Source organism: Exophiala aquamarina, assembly GCF_000709125.1.
Source record: "Exophiala aquamarina CBS 119918 chromosome Unknown aczIA-supercont1.17, whole genome shotgun sequence".
Lineage (NCBI taxonomy): Eukaryota > Fungi > Ascomycota > Eurotiomycetes > Chaetothyriales > Herpotrichiellaceae > Exophiala > Exophiala aquamarina.
The window spans coordinates 581,222-600,945 of record NW_013550571.1 but is presented as its reverse complement, the minus strand read 5'-3'; the positions used below and the strand labels follow the sequence as shown (position 1 = coordinate 600,945).

The following is a 19,724-nucleotide window of genomic DNA, read 5'->3' as shown; positions in this document are numbered from 1 at the left end:
ACGGATGATGTTGACAGCTTAGAGTAATATAACCTAATTCTGAACGGCTTTTGTTGTCAAAAGGTCTTGAGTGCAAGAGGCGAGATGGGTTTGTTGGTTTATGGGATATTTGGAAGTGACCCATTACGCGCAACTTGCGCGATGCCTGGTACGTTTGAGAATAATATACTTGACCGAAGAGGCTCAGCCTCAAAAGTGACAGCCAATAGAATGGTTCGCCGTATCCGCACCGCCACATGTGGCACACAAAATCTCGACTCGAATTTTGTTCAATTGTGAGGTATTGGTTGGCATTCTAAGACCTCAGCTGCCATGAACATCGGCTATTGCCGAACTTGAGTGCATATTTGAGATATGCATTGACAAGTCCAGAGTCAACTGAGCCAAAGGAATAATTGACACCAACTTTCAGAATGGCATCGGTGACTGGCCCAGCCTGGAAAAGACTTGGTCTCAAATTGAAGTTTGCCGAGCAAGCCGCCCCCGAGCGTCGAAAACGCAGTGCTTCTAACGGGCATGATTCTGTTCGAGAATCAAGGCCCAATCAATCGCCCACTCAGTTTGAGGGAGACTCCCCACAGTCAACCAAGAAGAAAAGGAAAACATCGAAGCATGAAACCAATTTAACACGACCAGAGCAAGCCAACCCGATCTTGGAGCTACCCTTGGCTTCGAATGGCGATGATACGAGGTCCAAAAGACCAAAGAAACAAGTCTCTTTCTCCTCTGATACGAAAAAAAATGTAGAAACGCCTGCCCCGTCATCAACTCAACCTCAGCATGTGGATCCCAAGATACCACAGTCCAAGTCCAAGTCCAAATTCGCGAAGCTGCAAACATTTGTGAAGAAATCTACGCCGGCTCTGGATTACCTGAGCCAATACTACAGTGGCCGATCGTCTTGGAAATTCAATAAAAATCGAGAAACTTGGCTCCTGAAGCATATCTTCTCAGTAGTCGATGTGCCCCGCCAATATGACCTTCCAATAGCCAGATATATCCACGGGCTACAAGGAAATAATGCACGACAGAGACTAAAGACAGAAAGCGAAAAACGGTTAAGGGACGAGGGCAGTACTGCGAATGGAGAGGCTCGTCGCCAAGAGGATCCAACAAAAGATGAGGAATATCGAAAGCGATTTTTCCAAGATCTGGATGGTCGAGAAGACTCGAGCAAGCTTGAGGATGTTGATGAGAGTGATGAATATCGCCGTTGGGTCCAGCGACATCCTCGGGCAGAGATTTTGCTCTGGGCACTAGTGGGCTCATCTCTCCCGACCAGCACTGAGGAGTTGCAGGAGTCATCTGCATCATTGAGCAAGGCGAAGAAGCGGAAGAACAGGACGACAATTGTCGAATACGACAGTTCAAGCTCTAGTGACGGCGACGAAGACAGCAGCAGCAGCAGTGATGTTACCAGCAGTGACGACGAGTCTTCTACGAGTTGAGATGAGTTTCAAATGAAGATGGCTACTCGAAAGTATTAATTATATGGGCGCCAGAAGGTCGAATCCCACATGGCTGTGCATTTGAACTAGCAAGCAAGAAACCCTCAGTAGCATAAGGCTGTCTCGAGAGATTAAGCCTATCCGTTTGATTCGGCCGGCTCGCTGCATTAGCTCAGCGATCACTTCCATGGCAACATTCTCCGCCCCGTGGACCTGAAATGTATCGAATATCTGTACCTCGTATGATGGTCCTTTGACCATGGTTCGGCCAAGGGGCGATTGCTGATAGGATTTAATTCCTCGAGTGGATAGTGAGGCACGACGTCGGCGTCTTATTTAAAGTAGTTATTAGTGTAGTCAAGACGTCATTAATATAGCATTATCCACTTGATACTGGGCTACCTATGCATGACTTGAGCACCCTGCGCGGAGGTATTCTTGCTTCAAACCATAATCCAGTGCATGGTGCATTGATCACACTAGGACTCATTGATGTATACATGCAAGTGATAGAAGTATTAGGTGCCAGTGTAAACTAGAAGATGGCTAGAGTCTTGACGTGTTCATTTGCCACTTTGAACTCGCCCATCTGGAGTACGTCAGTGTAAGGACTCGGAATTTAGGGCAGGTCTGGCTTCATGGCTGTGAGACCGTAGCCCCCCGGGAGAGGAGGTACCTTGGTTGCTCCGCGACGATAGAGAAGGCCCAGTGCCAAGAGTGGTTTAGTCCAACAAGACTTGGCAGGTGCCTGACTGAGACGAGTGAGTTGGCACCCAGTTGGTCACCTGGGCACCTCGGCAAGGGGGTCACCGGGCAAGAGCACTCCGTAGTGGGCAAACAGGGCGGATGCTTTGTAGCAAATGTGCTCGGCAGCTGTGATACTAGATAGCAGTGCTACAGTACCCACTTCCCAGCTGCCACTGGTGGGCACCCCAGAGCGTCCTTCGTCATCCCGTCATCCTCTCACTCTGCGTCTCATAGTGGCAGCCTGCACCACCCTTCCTCCCAAGCAAGCTAGTCATCTCAACTCTTTGTCCTCGTCAACACCCATTGTCCGTCTTATCATCCTTCCATCAACACCAGACAACTGCTGCATTTCCAAGCAGCCTCCCCTCACTTTTTTCTTCTCTTCTCATTAGCAGCTGGTGATTGCAAATATGAAGAACAACGTTGCCATCGCAGCAGCTGCGCTGCTCGGTGCCGCCAATGCGGGAATGCATCGCATGAAGCTACAGAAGGTACCCTTGGAGGAACAGCTTGTGAGTCAAGATCTGTCCGACATCATATCATCAGCGCGCTAATCCACACTGGCCATTAGAGCGCTGCCAACATTGGCGACCATGTGAATGCCCTTCGCCACAAGTATTCCCAATCTGTGATGGGAGGTCCTTCGGAGGACATCTTCAAGCACACATCAATCGATCTTAATAAGGGCCCTCATGAAGTCCCCGTCGAGAACTTCTTGAATGCTCAATGTGAGTTGTTCTTCCATCAACGTTTAGGACCCTTACCCTAACGATGACTAGATTTCAGCACCATTGCCATTGGAACGCCACCCCAAGAGTTCAAAGTCGTCCTTGATACCGGCAGCTCCAATCTCTGGGTCCCAAGCTCTGAATGTGGCTCGATCGCCTGCTACCTGCACCAGAAATATGACTCCTCTGCATCCTCGACTTATAAGAAGAACGGATCTGAATTCGGTATCCGATACGGATCGGGCGAGGTGTCGGGATTCATCTCGAAGGATGTTCTTCGCATTGGAGACTTGAAGATTCAGGATCAGCTTTTCGGAGAGACTACCAACGAACCTGGTCTTGCGTTCGCTTTCGGACGTTTCGATGGCATTCTCGGACTGGGTTATGATACCATTTCAGTCAACCACATTCCTCCACCATTCTACAATATGGTTGACCAGAAGCTCCTTGATGAACCGGTCTTTGCTTTCTACCTTGGAAACACCGACGATGGTACCGAGTCAGAGGCTACGTTTGGTGGCATTGACAGCTCCCACTACACTGGCAAGTTGATCAAGATTCCACTTCGCCGCAAGGCCTACTGGGAAGTCAACCTTGACTCGATTACCTTTGGCAAGGAGACTGCCGATCTTGACAACACTGGCGTTATCCTTGACACCGGCACTTCCTTGATTGCTCTTCCATCCACCCTTGCCGAGCTGCTCAACAAGGAGATCGGGGCTAAGAAGGGATTCAATGGACAATATACGGTTGAATGTGACAAGCGCGATTCGCTTCCAGACATTAGCTTTACCCTGAGTGGTTATGATTTCTCGATTACTGCCTACGACTATATTTTGGAAGTCCAAGGATCCTGCATCTCCAGCTTTATGGGCATGGATTTCCCAGCTCCCACCGGGCCCCTTGCCATCCTCGGTGACAGGTACGTACCCTGTTCAACACAATTTTTGTTCTCCTGCTGACTCGTGATAGCTTCTTGAGGAAATGGTACAGCGTCTACGACCTCGGCAATGATGCTGTTGCTTTGGCCCAAGCCAAGTAGGTTCCTGTTTTCTCTCCTAAGCTAGAATGAGGGAAGAATGGGACCATGACTCGAAATTGGATCAAAGAAGAAAGGTTGCCGGATTGTTATCATCACTTGGGCGAGGTCGCGTTCCAAAAAGTCAGAGTTCAATTCATCGGGTTTGAGTATATATAGTCTGTTGTATCCAGGGATATTTGTATGTACTTGAGCCAAGATTGATAGCCTGGCGTGGGCACTTTCTATGCGAGCACACTGCTGCCAACAGCGTGTTGCCAGCTCCGTCCGAATCGAAGCAACGCCATCATGGTGCCCGGGACGTGTCGAAACTCGTAGTGGTGTGGTTATAGGGTCTAGTCTCGTGACCAGATGATGCTCTCTTTGTGCAAATGGCTCCTGCCCTGACGGCAGCAAGCGGGGCTAATGTATGTGCCAAGTCGATTAGTGCGAGCAGCTGTTCAGCATAAGAGAGCTTCCGTCTCCTCAGGTTTGCGAGTTCCAGCTGTTCGCTTGGGAAAAGAATTGGAGTCTCGAATTCCCAAGTCACGGTTATTCCATCCAGCAGGCGCCAGGCAGTCCATACCCAACATCAGCGCATACCTCATACCTCATCCCCTCTTTGACCTCCCAAGTACTCCGTACTCCGTACCTTGTACCTCGTACCTCCTCCCACGCAGTCACCCACACCCAAACCCACCACCGCCACCCACTCCCGCGCTCACTCAGGCTCCACGTCCACCCACGCCAATTGATTCGGGGGGCTACTGCGACGAGGTTGCTATTGCCACTTGACCTAGGACGTGACTGCCCGCTGGTTGTCCGTATAGCAGCTCCAGCCACTACAGTTGCTTGCATTCGTCCGCCATCATCGTCCTTTTTTGATCAGATGCAAACACGTCTGACCCGGTATAAACAACAAACCGGACCCATCTACTCCTCATTCCTTGCCAACCCGTTAGCTAGTGGTTCTACCACTAGCCTACCCTTCTCCAAACAATTATTCCCTCCTCGCTTCACACTTCTCCGACCCGCAACCGCAACCTCAGCAACGCAGTCAAGTACGTAGGACCATTCTTTGCATCGCATCTTCATCTAGTTCCTACATGCTCAAGTCAATGTACTTGGCTGCTCCAGCGCGTTCGGAATGCTACTGCGATTACCCAAAAACCTCCATTACCCTCTCACAATCACGAAAGTTGAGAAGCAAGTAGGCGATCCCGTCTCTCTCAACGACGACCTATTTCTATACTCCTATACGACCAAGGTGAAGGTTGGCAGTCGCTATGGCGATGAGACAGAAGTTGACAAAAAATTCGTCACCCACTTTCCCAGCACACTTCAAGGAACAATCAAGGGATGGAGGGTTTGGGAAGGAGATGTACTGACACACCCGTACGTCTATCATGTCATACCCTTCATACCAATGCAACTAACAAGCCGCAGCGCAGACATTTGTGAAATCGAGGAGGAATGCCCTCATACTGTCCAGTTTCTGGGCATGTGCACAAACTGCGGAAAGGATATGACAACGTAAGTACTAACAGGGGCCCCATGCTTTGTTTCATTCTTTACTGACTGAGTTCAAGTGTGCAGGCAGGCAGCGAGACTACAGATGCTGATCGAGCACCCATCCGCATGGCGCATGACACTCCTCATCTTACCATAAGCAAAGAAGAAGCCAATACTGTCGATGAAGAAGCTAAGCGTCGCCTTCTAGCCTCTAGAAAGTTGTCCCTAGTCGTCGACCTTGATCAAACTATCATACATGCAGCCGTCGATCCGACGATAGCTGAATGGCAGAAAGATAAGGACAATCCGAATTATGAAGCTGTCAAGGACGTCCGCGCGTTTCAGCTTATTGATGACGGTCCCGGAATGAGAGGCTGCTGGTACTACATCAAACTGCGACCTGGTCTTGCTGAGTTCCTTGAACACGTCTCCCAGCTTTTTGAGCTTCACATTTACACCATGGGAACTAGACAATATGCTCAGCAAATTGCCAACATCATTGATCCGGACCGCAAATATTTCGGCGATCGAATATTGAGTCGCGATGAAAGTGGAAGTATGGTCGCCAAAAACCTTGAACGACTCTTTCCTGTCGACACGAAGATGGTCGTCATCATTGACGATAGAGGTGATGTGTGGAAGTGGAACTCCAATTTGATTAGGGTTACCCCTTTTGACTTCTTCGTTGGTATAGGAGACATTAACTCTAGTTTCTTGCCCAAGAAGCAAGAAACCCAGAGCATGCCTAAACTAGATAACAAGGAGTCTGCAACCAATGGTACAGACTCGGGCGCAGTCGATGCTCACGGGGCTACTAATGGGGTTTCCGACCAACTACCTCCAAGTGAAGACAGTGCATCCACTTTGGAGCAGCTGATGGCCATGAGTGGTGGTGATGATCCAGTTGTGCGAGAACTGCAGACCAAGGGGCAAGAACAGCTTATCACCTCGCAGCTGTCAGACAAACCACTTTTGAAGATGCAGTTGGAGCAGGACGAGAAGGATCAGGCTGAAGCGGTTACTAACGGCGATGCGCAAGCCTCTCCGTCGACTGATTCCGACTCCAGTGACTCCTCGGATTCATCCGAGACCACGCCACCAGCACGGCCCAAGCCACGACACAGTATCCTTAAGAACGACGATGAGGAGTTGATCCATCTTGAGTCTGCCTTGACAGCTGTACACGCTGCCTTTTTTGCAGAGTACGACCGCAAGAGATTGGGAGGGAAAGGCGGAAGGGTGGCAGAACTTACTGGGAAACGCAAAGCACCTCTGCCCAATGGTGAAGAAGAAGATGGTACTGCCATTGATCTGTTACTGGTACCCGATGTCAAGAAGGTGATGCCTGCGATGAAGCAACGCATCCTTAATGGTGTCAAGCTGGTATTCAGCGGCGTTCTTCCACTAGGTACCGATGTTCAGAACGCCGACATCAGCACGTGGGCGAAAAGCTTCGGCGCATCCATCGCTGAAAAAATTGCCCGAGACGTGACGCACGTTATCGCCGTACGACCAGGGACAGCCAAAGTGAAACAGGCTGTGAAACGTGGCATAAAAGTTGTGGGCACACCTTGGTTGATTGAATCCATGCAACAGTGGCGCAGGCTGGATGAGCGACCCTACCTTCTCGAAGGCGTTGGCAAACAGAAACTCGAGACTTCTAGTGAGGCAGGAGATGGTGTGGAGAAGCCTAATCCTTCTTTACACAATTTCCTCCTCAGCTCTTCCGAAGGAGAGTCCACTGGCTTTGATACCGAAGATGATCAACCTTCTAGAAAGAAGCTCAAACTAGACGTCACAGGCGGTGGAAATGGCGAGGACAGCAAGGATGGAGAATTCGTAGACGACGGAAGTCCCCTGACCATCGATCAAGAAGAATGGGCAGACATTGATGCCGAGCTTAAAGAATTCATGGGAAGTGAAGTCGACAGTGAAAGTGATACAGACTCTGTAGGCTCGGCTTTGAGTTTCAGAGAACGACGAGCTGCTAAGAGGAGAAGAGTTGACTTTGAAGACGAGGGAGGCAGTCTCGATGATTCTCCGAAATCGAAGCGAAAGGCAGGTGGCAGCGGTCTCAAATCAGTTTTCAACATTGACAGCCAACGGAATTCTGAGGCGTCCAGTACTCCCGATGCCAGAGATACAGATGAACAACAGATCGAGCGTGATCAGCGGAGAGTCGAGGCAGCACAGGAAGATAGAGAAGCTGAAGAAGAAGACTCAGATGACGAGCTGGCCAGAGAGCTTGAGAGAGAGCTTGAGGAAGCCGACGCTGAGTTAGAGACATCAAGAATCTTGGGCTGATGCTCTGCTCACGGGCTGTACAAGCTCACACAGTCATCTTGTTTGGTCTGATCTTTGTCATGTTGCGAGTCTGTACAGCAAGGCGTCCGGAGGTGAGCATATTTTGCATAGGTTGCACAGCATACGTGTAGCTCCTCAGAATAGCATAGCGTTATATCTCCAAAGAGCACACCCAATATAAGTTCAGTAGTGATATGATGTTGTGAGCAGAAAGTTGATTTGCCCTAGGCCACATGGAGTGGAATAGTAAAGGCTCCACCGACGAGCTGCTGGCCTTGAACGTGATCCTCGGTGCCCAGATTTATGATGTCTTTCCATCGACTTATCTCGTCTGGACGGATGGGACTACTTTAGGACATAACTAAGCCATAAACAACGGTGCCTATTGTTCACACCAATTGACCACGTATAGACTCAACGTTAACGGAGTAGCATCTACGAGTACCAGGTATGAATACGCCCTTTGGCTCAAGCCCAGTCTGTCTGACACAACAACAACATGCTTTCTTCATCCTACATAAAGCTCCTCCATCCGCGCACCACACAAATAGAAGAAATTGAGAACCCTTTTCCCGCCGACTTTCGGCCTGCCGCTAGCGGTGCCGGGGTTCGCCATTACTTTATTGGTTTTTAGCCTCCACGGGTTTACCTCGACTCTTTCGTCTGCTGGACTTGAGGTCTTCTTTCCAATCTCTATCATTGGAGAGCACAAACCCAGACTCTCTCGATGATGAGGATCAGGGAAGGGAAGGCTCTGCTGCCATCCAGGCCGTTACACATTATGCTCGCGAGATTTCGTCGATCTACCACGCTTTCTGCCTCGAAGCAAACAAGCGGAAGTATGGAGTCATCCAATGGTGGCAATCAGAGACTCAAAGCTTTCACACCATAGTGCATTCGTTGTTTCTGACAAACTATGATTACGCTATCTCGGTAGAGAAATCTGCGAGGAAGACCTCGGACGTCAAAGACGACAAAGCCTTGAATTTCACTCAATTAAAAGATAGCCTGGCTCATCCTGCGGCCAATGCTCAGGTTCCTCGCTGGCTCTGGCGGAGGCAAATCTGCATAGTCTCTGCGGCCGCTGTCGAGATCCATATCCTCGACGCGGATACCGAAGGACCAGTCCTTGGTGTAGATCTTCCAGCCGGCGAACAAAGCTATCGCGATGGGCGCTGCGATGTAACTCTCGAAGAAAGCTTCGGCATTGGGGCTGCCACCGATGGGGAAGAGGGAGATATAGAATGTTGCTATCAGACAGATCACGACGAGGAACACACCAAAGTATGATCCATAAACGCCAAGCTGTGACTTGAAAGGAAGGTCGTCCACGGAACGGCCGGCAGCCTTCCAGCCTTGTCGGAAGCGAATATGACTCAGACAAATGGAGCCCCACACGAAGAAGGACGACAAGCCCGTGAGGGAGAGTAGCCAGGTGAAGACCGTGCTACCATCAGCAGACTCATTGATGAATGCCAGAAGACCGAATGCCATCTGGATAACGACAGGCCAGAGAGGGCGACCTTTCTTATCAATATATCCCAACCACCTAGGGGCCATTCCTGCGGCAGCGAGGGCTTGCAAGGTACGAGTCGACCCGTAAGTACAGCTGTTCGCCACGGACATGACTGAGATAGTAATGACAGCGTTGAAAACTGAAGGCAAGCCTTTGACGCCGGCATATTTGATGGCTAATACGAATGGAGAGGCTTTGGTATTGGCCCCACTGGAACCCAGCAGGTCTTCGGAGCTGTTTGGCACGATGATGCCCATGATGAGCAGTGAGACAACATAAAAGCCAGCAATACGCCAAAAGACTTGCTTAGTAGCCTTGGGCAAAGACTTTCTGGGGTCGGCAGCTTCAGCAGCAGCAAGACCAACCATCTCAGTCCCGCCGAAGGCAAAGGCAGCAGTCACGAAGACCGAGCAAAATCCCTTGAAGCCTATCATCCAAATTAGTACTGCCTTCCGCGGAAAGATCTCGATTGCTCCTACCATTTCGGAAAGCGTGGTTACCGTCCTTGCCGTTCCAATAACGGAAGCCGATGTAGCCACGGTCGTCAGTGGGGACACCGCCACAGTTGACGATAATACCAAAGATGATGAATCCTAGAACTGCAACAACCTTAATTATACCGAGGACGAATTCAACTGCATGCCCAGTCAGTAGGAGAATAGATCTTAGGTTGACAGACAGGACGCACCTTCACCATATCCTTTTACGCCAAAGACCTGAACGATGATCAATGTTGTAAGGAAGACAGCTATCCAGATACCAATATTGTATTCGTGCCAATAGCTGATTGTGATACCAGCGGCCGTTATCTCGAAAGGCAACGTTATAAGCCAACCAATGGCGTACTGATACCCCATGGCGAACCCCCAAGATTTATCGATGAATCGAACGGAATAATTGAAGAAGGCGCCGTTGACAGGATACAAAACAGCCAGTTCGCCCAGTGCCTGCACGGTGCACAGCAACATCATACCGATGATGATAAACCCGATCACAAGAGACGCAGGCCCGCCAGACTGTAAGGCACCACCGGATCCAACAAAGAGACCGGCGCCAATTGAACCTCCTGAACAAGTGTATCAGCATTGCTTTCCATTTTTGATTTTGATCCCACTCAACCTACCAATGGCAATCATTTGCATGTGACGACCTTGAAGCCCACGGCGGAGCTCAGCAGTGTGAGTTGTTCCATTCTCGATATCGTGGTCAGAAGTAGGAGGTGGCTGCTTGGTCTCTCCTACGGTTTTCTCGTCAAAAACGGGATCAGCTGCCATGGTGAATAAATTGAAGGAGGATGTGAGCAACTTCGCTTTGGAAGAGCAAGACGCGGGAGGAGCATGAGTAGGCCCAGGACCAGGAAGAGGGCTTTAAATGAAAGTCCAGAGGCCAAGCAAGCCCAAGCCAGTCGAAGCATCAACATCCAGGTGCTTATCTCAGTTTGCCAATACTGTTCCAACCATGTCACCTGCCACGCTTTCGCTTTTGCATGCCAAATACCACCCGCACTACTGCCGACCGAGTCTGGGTAAAGTAACCCAAAGCACCCCAAAATCGACGGTCTATACTAGGGTGGTATGATTCCTTCGAGCAATATTGCAGGGAACAACAGCAACAGCCATTCAAGTCACCCTGAGACGAGAGATGGCTTTTGAGCTTCCACGCAAGGCCTGTACAGCATCGCCTATCTTGAAGGGGAAGTTTTGGAATGGAAAGATAAGGGCGAACAATGAACGCAAAAATGAACCAATCAGAACCCAAAGCGCGACCTAAGATATCGGACTATCCCAACCTGCAATCGGTCAACTTAGATGGGAAGGACGACGCAGGAATCCTCACTTGACATGAAAGTGCGTGGCTTTTCCTGGTTCTAGGTTGCAGTGACCACCTTGCGGAATGAGCGATGGAAGATCAAGGCTGGAGTACATATTTACTCCGACCTGAGCTATCAGTTTACTCCTGAGTCCTGCCTGGTCGAACGAACAAGCTGCGGCCGGAAAAATGCTTGTCTTATCTTGACTAACCTTGGCTATTGTGTGTACCCAAAGTTGTCTTGTCTTGTTTCTCTAGAGACGTGAAGATTCCTCACTGAGCGCAAAGGCATGTGGTTCCCCCACCATATTTCAACAAAACCTCAGACACAGGAGCAAACCTCTCTTTCATAAATAGCAACGTGTTTTCGGGTGAGATTTTGACCTGAGATATTGGCTTTCAGGATACAGAGAGACAAAATACACACACAACAGGAACCAGTTAGTTGCTACCTCCCATATGTGAAGGTCAACCAGTGCACCGCAAACATGAAACTTGGTCCCCGATCGAGCAAGAGTACCTGGGCCTTGCGGACGGAAAAGCGTGACCCTACGACAGCTGACCACCTACCTAGGTAGGTAGGCGCATGTACAGGAGTACAGGCGAGATATCCATAGATACCAAGGTACAGAGTACGCACGTAAATCCCTATATTAGATACAAAGCAGGTGGGGCGAACAACACCGAGCGATCGAACCCACTATCTCTGCCGAGTGCTGAGATACAGTACTGGGTGCATACGTAGTACGAGTACAGACGACGACGCCATTGGGGAGGGAGGGAAAAAGGGAATCGAGAATCGACCACGCAACAAGCGCCTGTGCGACTCTTGGCCACGAGTCAGCTCGTACATACAGGTATGGTCGAGTGGCTAGCTATGTACTGCAAGCCTAGCTGGACAGCAGGCGAACGGTTCCTTGTTGGATGCAATCCGTATGGGTTCGCTCCAGTACAGAGAACGAAGTAGCAGCGTCCAGCCCGGGTTTCCCATTCGTATCAAGTTTTTGGAATTTACTCGCCCCAAGTTAGTAGTGCATGCCCGATCACGCCACTCCGCCCGTCCACTCACTCACGCACTACACTACTGGTGCCCGCTGTTTCGTTCTAATACTATATATCGGTGTCGGGTTCGTGTATACATCACTTTGACGACCGCTGGGCTTTGTCTTCTTCGTATACGCATCGCCGTGGATGTCCGCCTCCCTCAACGCGATCATATTTAGTGATAAGTTCGGAGAATCCACTGGCCTAATCCTCATGCTCGGCTCTATCTCTGTCTTCTCCTCGTCGAAAACTGTGCACTGTTCAGACTTGCTATTTCATTCCACGGGAGTTCGATCCCTCTAGATTGAGGACGATCGATCGCTTTTCCACGGTTGGGTTCCCCTCGCAACTTTGATTCATTTTTGCCACATAAAATATCAATTCCTCCAGCGCCTTCGCTGGCATGAAGAACAAGAGACAACACGTTAAAATATCCCAAAATCCTTTCCACACCCACTACCGCTCATACTGTGGCAAATCCGGCCCTGTATGGTCATGATGAAGTGTTTGTACATTATATTCATCCTCCTCATTAATCGTTGGTGCAGTCGCAGTCGAGGTTGCCCCATGCGAACTGCTCGGCTCTGTCTGCATATCATCTGCCGGAGGGGCGCTCGCTTGAGCCAGCAATCGTCGTCGCTCCAGTTCCTGCTTATCATCTGTAGGTTCGTTTTCCGTAAAAGCTGGTGGTGCAGGTGGGGGTGAGGCCGAGTAAGGTCTGATGGTGTCACCAGACCTTGCCGATGCCACCGAAGCTGGGTGAACAGTTGATGGAGTCGCAGACCCATCGTGGTGGGTATCGGCGCTTTCAGATACGTGATCAGCCTGCAGCATCGGTGCCGTGGGTGCGTACAAAAGCGCGCTACTTGATGATTCGCCCTCTTGTGGTGGCTGACTAGGAAGTAACAATTGCTCTTGCCGGCGCAACCGAGCCTTCTCATCCATTTCCTCGTGTGCTTCTGGTGGAGGTATGACTTCAGCGGTTTGAGGTTGGTAGTCCGGATAGTAGGTAGGGTCATAGCCGTAGCCATCATAATATTGGTACCCATTCTCATCATAATATTGATCGTCATATTCATGGTGATATCCGTCATACCAACCATCCTCGCCCCATTGAGGGTCGCCACTTGGCTTTTGAATTTCGGCCTGCTTAGTCTGTCGCTGCTTCCTTCCACTATCCACTGTGCCTACAATGATAGACATCTCAAAGGTGATGACACTCTTTGTCCGTCGCAATTGAGTTGTGTCCAGGATGTTGTTTGACCAATCTGAAGTTAATTGATTGCCATTCTCCATACTGTGGGTGAAGGTTGGTTCACTCGAGGTGAGTCGTGGCAATATTCTGGTCTCATTTAATCGTCCAAAAAGGTCCACTACCACTTCAATATGATACGTGAATGTTATCATGCCTCCCGGGACATTGGCTATTGTTGGAAACGCAGTATCAGGGATCCGAACTGAGGTTGTTATATCGGCAGACATCGTGTGAGGGTTTACAACCATCAGGGTGGAAGACTGGGCGAGATCTTTTCTGAAAACGCTGCTGGGTGAGCCGTTGGCAAAATATAGACCTCCAAGTCCCGTCCGCGACTTGGGATATACATCTTCATATTCTGCCTTTTTCTCCTTCCCTCGTGTGGCCAGAGGAATTGCCGGATGCATGTCTACCCTACCTTGTCGATATAAGGTCGCAATCACCATGCCTCTTACATCGGCTTTCGTATGCGTGATCGAGACTCGAATCGGAACAGTGTCTCCGGGTAGGGCTCCATGTCTCGGGAGCTCGGTCGTTGCAGTAATGGTGTGAGAAGATGAGGACGTGGTATTGCTTCGAGTGTCGCTCGTGTGCGGGCTCCGTATCGCGGGGGGTGAGTCTGCATCAATCACCTGGAAACTAGGTGTGCTTGTAGCAGTGGTGTTGGAGTGGGCGGTATCGTCGCTAGGTGCAGGGCTGAGCGGTGGATTGCAAACGGAATTGCTACTTCGAGTAGCAGAACTATTCTGAGTGTTGTTTCGCGTCAATTGGCCGGCGCTTGACGTGGTTTGAGTATTCTGCGTAGTTTGAGTTGTGACCGATGATGCGGCTTTGATTGCCTTGACTTTGCCGCGCCTGTGAACAGGCTCTAGCGAGATAACCCTTGATTTTGGAGTGTACATCGCTTCTATGTCAATGTTATCCTGGAACTTCAACTTCGTGCTACGAGTGATGGTCGGGCTGATGGTCGTTGGGCGAGTAAGAGTGACGGTCAACATATAGGCTATGTTCCCTCGCTCGAACTGTGTTCTTGTCAGTGCTTCCTGGTGAAATCTGTCGATGTGGACTCACTTCAATCGTGCTGGGCAAGCTCTTGTTTGGAAAAGCCACCTCGAAAGCAAACTTGTAGACTTGCTTCTTAAGGAAACCATTTCCGCAAAGAACCTGTTCATTTTGAAAGAGCGACGCGAGGCCATTGCCGTGATACTCGAAGTTTCGTGGACCTCTTCCAGTCATCAATAATTCGGCAGAGGGCACGGCATCATTTGCTGTCACCTGATGTTTGTATACCTTCGCATATCCATGCAACGCGATTATCAAATGTGTTATGTCGAAGCCCTTCGTTACAGTGAGTGTGATATGTCCCTTTACAGTCTGACCCGGCGAATACACTCTAAATGGATCTTCGGGTTCGATGACAAGATCGAACATGTTCCGGGCATGATTTGCGAGCGGATTGGAGAAATATGAGAGGATAGAACGTGAACGAGGCACTGGTTTATTGGGGTTGGTGAGCAGTGTCTCGAGAGGCATCGCCGTACAAACTTGGGCCATTCACTGCTATAAGGGCGATCTCAGCAAGAGCATGGTCAGCCCAGCTTGGGAGGTGATTGTGTGTGGTATAAAGATGACAAAAGAGCCGATCGGATCGGTGATAAGACGAGAGGGTGGCTGAGGCAGACGTCGTCAAGCGGCGGTCACTGCAGCTGCGCGTGAGCCAGTCAGCTTGGTCATCCAAAGGACCTGTTTCCCGAGTCGGCTGTGAGATACGCAAGGCAGAGTATACACGCGATGAGATGATGCCCGGAAGGGCTAAAGGAGCGCGCGCACGTCGAGAAGAAGTTGCGAATCAATGTTTGGGAGGCCAGGCAAAGCGATTGACGGGGTGGAGATGAGGAGCGTGAGATGAGGTTTGGTAGTGGGCGTCGGCGTGCTTGTGGGGTTAGAGGGTCGAAAGGGTCGGCCGGGATAGTCGAGAGATCGTTACGACATTCAGAAGAGAGATTGAGAGGATATAGCAATGATCCAAGGACATGGGAAAGCGGCCGGCCAAGCTTTCATGAAAGTGGTAGAACCAGAGTGGTGGAGGACTCAAGTTGGGACGATGAAGGCTTGTCTAGAAGTTCAAGCTTCGGCTTGGCAAGTTCAAGAGAGAGCGAGGAGCCTGGGAGAAGAGCTGGGAGGACGATATTTCTAGGGGGGTCGTGCACGCGGTGCTTAACTAACTTGGGTAATTATTAGTCCCATATGGTTGACGGATCAGCCTGAGGGGCGGCGAAGGAAGAGCCCCCATGCCTATCATAGATTCGTGGCCCTCGACCCTAGACCCCGTCCATGGTTGACCATGCCCCCTGTTATTATTGCAGCTACTACGATACTACTGTAAGGTTTCTGCCTAAGTGGCAGCGTGGACAGACCAACTTGCCCACAGAGTTCTACCTGTCACTCGATCAAATCCTTCCATAGCGCACGAGTAAAACCAGGTGTCGGTGTCGGTGATATGTCTAGATGGACATCTGTACGAGTATTTGATGGCATGCTGCTCGAATCGAGCACTGGCTCCTGCATCCAACCCGAATCAAGGTTATCTGCAGTGTGACACCAGTGGGTGCCAGGATGGCCTATCCAAACCGGGAGCCATCCTCACGCCTGGCTGGATACGTAGCTGGCGTGGAGTTGCCGACCCAAGCCCGAGTCATGCCGGTGGGCGATGGACTATCAATTATGCACTATTCGTACGTTGGTACTATACTCCGTAGTTGGCACCCACTTGGGATAGCCGACAAAACTCGTACTTAAACAGCTACAATACTCCGTACGTAGTCGTCAAATCGCCACGCTTCACTGTCAAGTGACAACAAAGACTGCAGGGCACACTAAGTCCTCCTCGTATTATCGGTCGCCCCTGTGGCCTTCCACGGTACGGATACATAGAAGGTAATGTTGCTCCTCGGATGACACGGACACTGCATTTCGCCCCCCGCCGCCCATGAGCGACCCAGCGACCCAGCGACCAGCATTCTTTCTTCTCCATTTTTCCTGTTTAGTGACTGGATTGTTCGCTTGCTTCCGAAAGCCAACCCTTGGGAATCATCTGGACAGCCTTTGCGAATTGGCTCTTCCAACTTACGGAGTACTGGAGCTCGTACATGCCCCCGCTTTTGGTGTCCAGTCGCCTGAGACCATCAACCCAGTGACGAGAATTTCGCACCACCCATTAGCGCCTAGGTAAACACCTTAACGACCTGTCAAACGCCGGCCTATTCACCCGTCACCTACTCTTGCGCTTGAGCTAAATGTAACACAAGATTTCGTGCTGCAGTGCTTGTCCCTCTAGGTGTCTCCCCACGTGTGACAAGCTGGATCCAACAAAGCTTCTCTCGTACCAAGCTTCGTCTTGGCCTACCAGGCGCATCCCCGCAGTTCGGCCTGGTCTTTAATCAAGTCTTGGTTGCTGGGCCAGGTCAGATAGTCGTTGATATGATCTTTATTCGACCAACACACAGATGCATAATACAGGTCATAGAAGCTTTCGTTACCCTGTGCATGCCGTTTGTGGTTTGGACTGGCCACTTGCTGTCATCATTCTGCGTGATGCCGGATGCGCTCAGAATCCTATCTCCCGTTTCCCTAGTCCAACTAGGATCCAGTGCCCTGCATGTTTTACAGTCTGCGCCTTTTTGCTGGAGATGCTTCTTCGACCACGCTATCCTCGTCTGATGCTGATGGGCCCGAAATTGGTTTGGAAGGTTTGACTCTCCCTTTAATCTGATGTTTGGTCATTTTACTCTCTCCCAGCCCCTGCTCGAGCCCGTCTGGTTCCACGAACACCATGTCTCCATTCTCCCCTAGGGCTTCCCTCACTGCCTCCTCAAGTAGGATGCCTACAGCAATCAATGCGGTCTCATCGAGGGACTGACTGTTGGTTTTCTCTTTGCCTTGACCAAGAGCTGATGAATAGAAATCAGATGCGTATGCGTGGACAGCCTTGAGCATGTCTGAGTCTGGCAACTTGCCACTGGAGATTGCATCTTCTACAGCCGCGTAAGATTTCTCGAGCAGCTCGCTAGAAATGTTCGTTCGCCGTAAAAGATATTCCTCAGGACCACTAGGAAGCTGGCTACTGGTCACCTTTTCGTGGGATAGAAATCCATTCGGTCCAAGTTTACCCGCCACGGCGTCGTAGACTGTCGCCCGTCGAAACATTTCCTTGTTTGTGGACGGATCGTCGCAATCATCAGAGGGATCATCTTTCTCGCTGTGATTTGACTGGCTTCTCTTAGCCATTTCTGCTGTAGCCACTCAAATTATTTTATCCCCTGGAGGACGTGACTTTTCTCACGATCTCCTCGTGACGGACTGTTTGCCTGGCCTAAAGACAAGACCATAAACCTTGCTCCACTTGTCAGAGTCGATGATCTGTAGGTGGCATGAGCTCATGGTTGAGTTCGTGAGCGGAGGCAGAGTCTGTGTGAGCTGTACCGTACTCAAATGGTAAAATAAGGGCAGCACCCAAAATCCAAAACGATGATATCCTCGCCAAGGAATGGCACCTAACCAATTCATGGTGCAAGGCGGACGCCCCACAAACTTTCCACTCAGGCGTAATGTGAGTCTGACTGGAGGTCTCCAGCCCACCGTCTACGTCTACGACGCGCTCTGTGTTGACCCTTAGATAAGGTGCAACCTCTTATGTAAATATTTGAGCTGCTGGTGGTCATAGAAGGACTTCTGTGTGCCCTCAGCTCCTTCGTGAAAGTGGTAAGCGGAAGCGGTAATCTCTAGCTCAAGTGACACAGCACAGCAAAAGATATTTGAGCGGACAATAGTGAACTCAATAGTTCCTTTGATTTCCGGTCCAGACAATTTCTCGGCTTGCTGACGTACGGGATTTCCATCTATCTCACTATGGGATGTCGCAAATGTGGACAAAGATTCCAAGATGAGACACCGTGTTGAGAAATGGTATTCTCCGTCACATTAAAGATCAATGACATTAACACATCAGACTGGCGGCGGCGTTGGCCGAAGGTATGTAATCCAAGCCATTATTGTTGCCATGCCTGTCCATGCCACTCCCATTTCAAATCCTCTGTTCTGAATTTTGATCCATCCATTACAACATTGCAATCATGAACATACCCGCACCTCCGGCACCGAAAGCCAACAGCTTCGACTTGATACCGACCGCGACAGCAGCGCCGGTTTCAGTGTGCATGGGTAGAAGCGAGTTTGTCGCAGTGGAGTGAGTGGTGGAGTGAGTGGTAAAGTGTGTAGTGGTGACTGTGCTTGAATGAAGCGACGTCACTCTTGTGGACGAGGAAATGTGGGAACTGTCGGCCACGGTGTGCGGGACCGATGATGCAGCAATGGTTGTAAAGATGCTGGTGGTCAAAGTGCTAGTGCTGCAGCTGCAAGAAGAAGTTGATGGGAGGATGGTGGTGGCAGAGATGTTGGTGCTTGGAGCAGGTGTGATAGTGATGAAAACCATTGAGGTTGCGGTGGCTGTCGGAAACGTCAGGAGCTTTGTCTTGCGTTGGAGATTCGATAAATGAAGAAGCAGGGCAGATGGAAGAGAACACTTACTGATTGAGCCACAGCTCAAGGTGGCAGTCGCATTGGGGAAAGAGCTAACAGCGGGAGGAGTCTGAGAGTGGGATCAGCGAGAGAAGTAATTGAGCACCCAAGACGAACTTACAACAACCGCAGGGTCGATGGCCGTTGGTTCATCGGCAACAGGGTAAGCGGGGAATTCGGCTTGCAAGCCACGACGAACCTGATGGTTTAGTTAGTGGGAATGAACTCGAGAGAAAGCAGAAGATTGTCTAGTTGATGGAGACTCACGCCAGCGCCTGCGGTAACGACGGGCCATGCAGAACCGTCGTTTGTGCGTGCAGTCTCTTCTCCAGTTGCGACTAGTTGAGCTGGCCAGTGCACATCCCAGTGTCCCTTGCCATCAGAGCTGAACTTGACATTCTGGCGCTCAGAGATGTTGCAGATGATGTGGTTGCTGAGAAGCAAGATTTCTCCCACGAGCCATCTAGGGCATTGGATCTTGAGACATTGCGTCAAGGTAGCTTTGTAGCTGGGATCGGAGCAGAAGTCTTTGCATTGAGAAATAGTCGGAAGAGCGAACCACAATGGAGGGCAGATCTCATTGTGAGTTCCCAAGGCAGGGTCTTCCAAGACAACATGGAGAGCCGCGCTGAGACAGATTTTCTATGGCAATGGTTAGGCTTCATCAACCCTCATTGTCAGACCTTTTTGACACGTACAGAGCAACCACCAATTTGATCCCAAGTTGGTACAAGACCGAGAGACAAGCCTGTATTGGCAATCAGAA

At 50.3% G+C, this 19,724-nt stretch overlaps 6 protein-coding genes across 6 annotated transcripts; 3 read left to right on the top strand and 3 right to left on the bottom strand.

Moving 5' to 3' along the window:
- Positions 1 to 413: 413 nt before the first annotated feature.
- On the top strand, positions 414 to 1,448 carry A1O9_11471 (uncharacterized protein; the record flags this gene model as incomplete). Its single annotated transcript, XM_013399764.1, has 1 exon — positions 414 to 1,448. One exon carries the CDS (start codon positions 414 to 416, stop codon positions 1,446 to 1,448), a length of 1,035 nt encoding a protein of 344 aa, XP_013255218.1.
- Positions 1,449 to 2,605: 1,157 nt separating this feature from the next.
- Positions 2,606 to 3,965, top strand: A1O9_11470 (vacuolar protease A; the record flags this gene model as incomplete). Its single annotated transcript, XM_013399763.1, has 4 exons — positions 2,606 to 2,707; positions 2,767 to 2,923; positions 2,975 to 3,845; positions 3,896 to 3,965. 4 exons carry the CDS (start codon positions 2,606 to 2,608, stop codon positions 3,963 to 3,965), a joined length of 1,200 nt encoding a protein of 399 aa, XP_013255217.1.
- Positions 3,966 to 5,088: 1,123 nt separating this feature from the next.
- A1O9_11469 (uncharacterized protein) lies at positions 5,089 to 7,757 on the top strand (the record flags this gene model as incomplete). Its single annotated transcript, XM_013399762.1, has 3 exons — positions 5,089 to 5,336; positions 5,388 to 5,474; positions 5,531 to 7,757. 3 exons carry the CDS (start codon positions 5,089 to 5,091, stop codon positions 7,755 to 7,757), a joined length of 2,562 nt encoding a protein of 853 aa, XP_013255216.1.
- Positions 7,758 to 8,753: 996 nt separating this feature from the next.
- On the bottom strand, positions 8,754 to 10,547 carry A1O9_11468 (uncharacterized protein; the record flags this gene model as incomplete). The annotated part of the gene is made up of 4 exons (XM_013399761.1): positions 8,754 to 9,700; positions 9,753 to 9,908; positions 9,962 to 10,339; positions 10,397 to 10,547. The coding sequence occupies 4 exons, from the start codon at positions 10,545 to 10,547 to the stop codon at positions 8,754 to 8,756; spliced, it is 1,632 nt and encodes a 543-aa protein (XP_013255215.1).
- A 2,035-nt stretch (positions 10,548 to 12,582) lies between these two features.
- Positions 12,583 to 14,914, bottom strand: A1O9_11467 (uncharacterized protein; the record flags this gene model as incomplete). The annotated part of the gene is made up of 2 exons (XM_013399760.1): positions 12,583 to 14,403; positions 14,453 to 14,914. The coding sequence occupies 2 exons, from the start codon at positions 14,912 to 14,914 to the stop codon at positions 12,583 to 12,585; spliced, it is 2,283 nt and encodes a 760-aa protein (XP_013255214.1).
- Positions 14,915 to 17,044: 2,130 nt separating this feature from the next.
- Positions 17,045 to 17,668, bottom strand: A1O9_11466 (uncharacterized protein; the record flags this gene model as incomplete). The annotated part of the gene is made up of 1 exon (XM_013399759.1): positions 17,045 to 17,668. One exon carries the CDS (start codon positions 17,666 to 17,668, stop codon positions 17,045 to 17,047), a length of 624 nt encoding a protein of 207 aa, XP_013255213.1.
- Between the last annotated feature and the right edge of the window lie 2,056 nt (positions 17,669 to 19,724).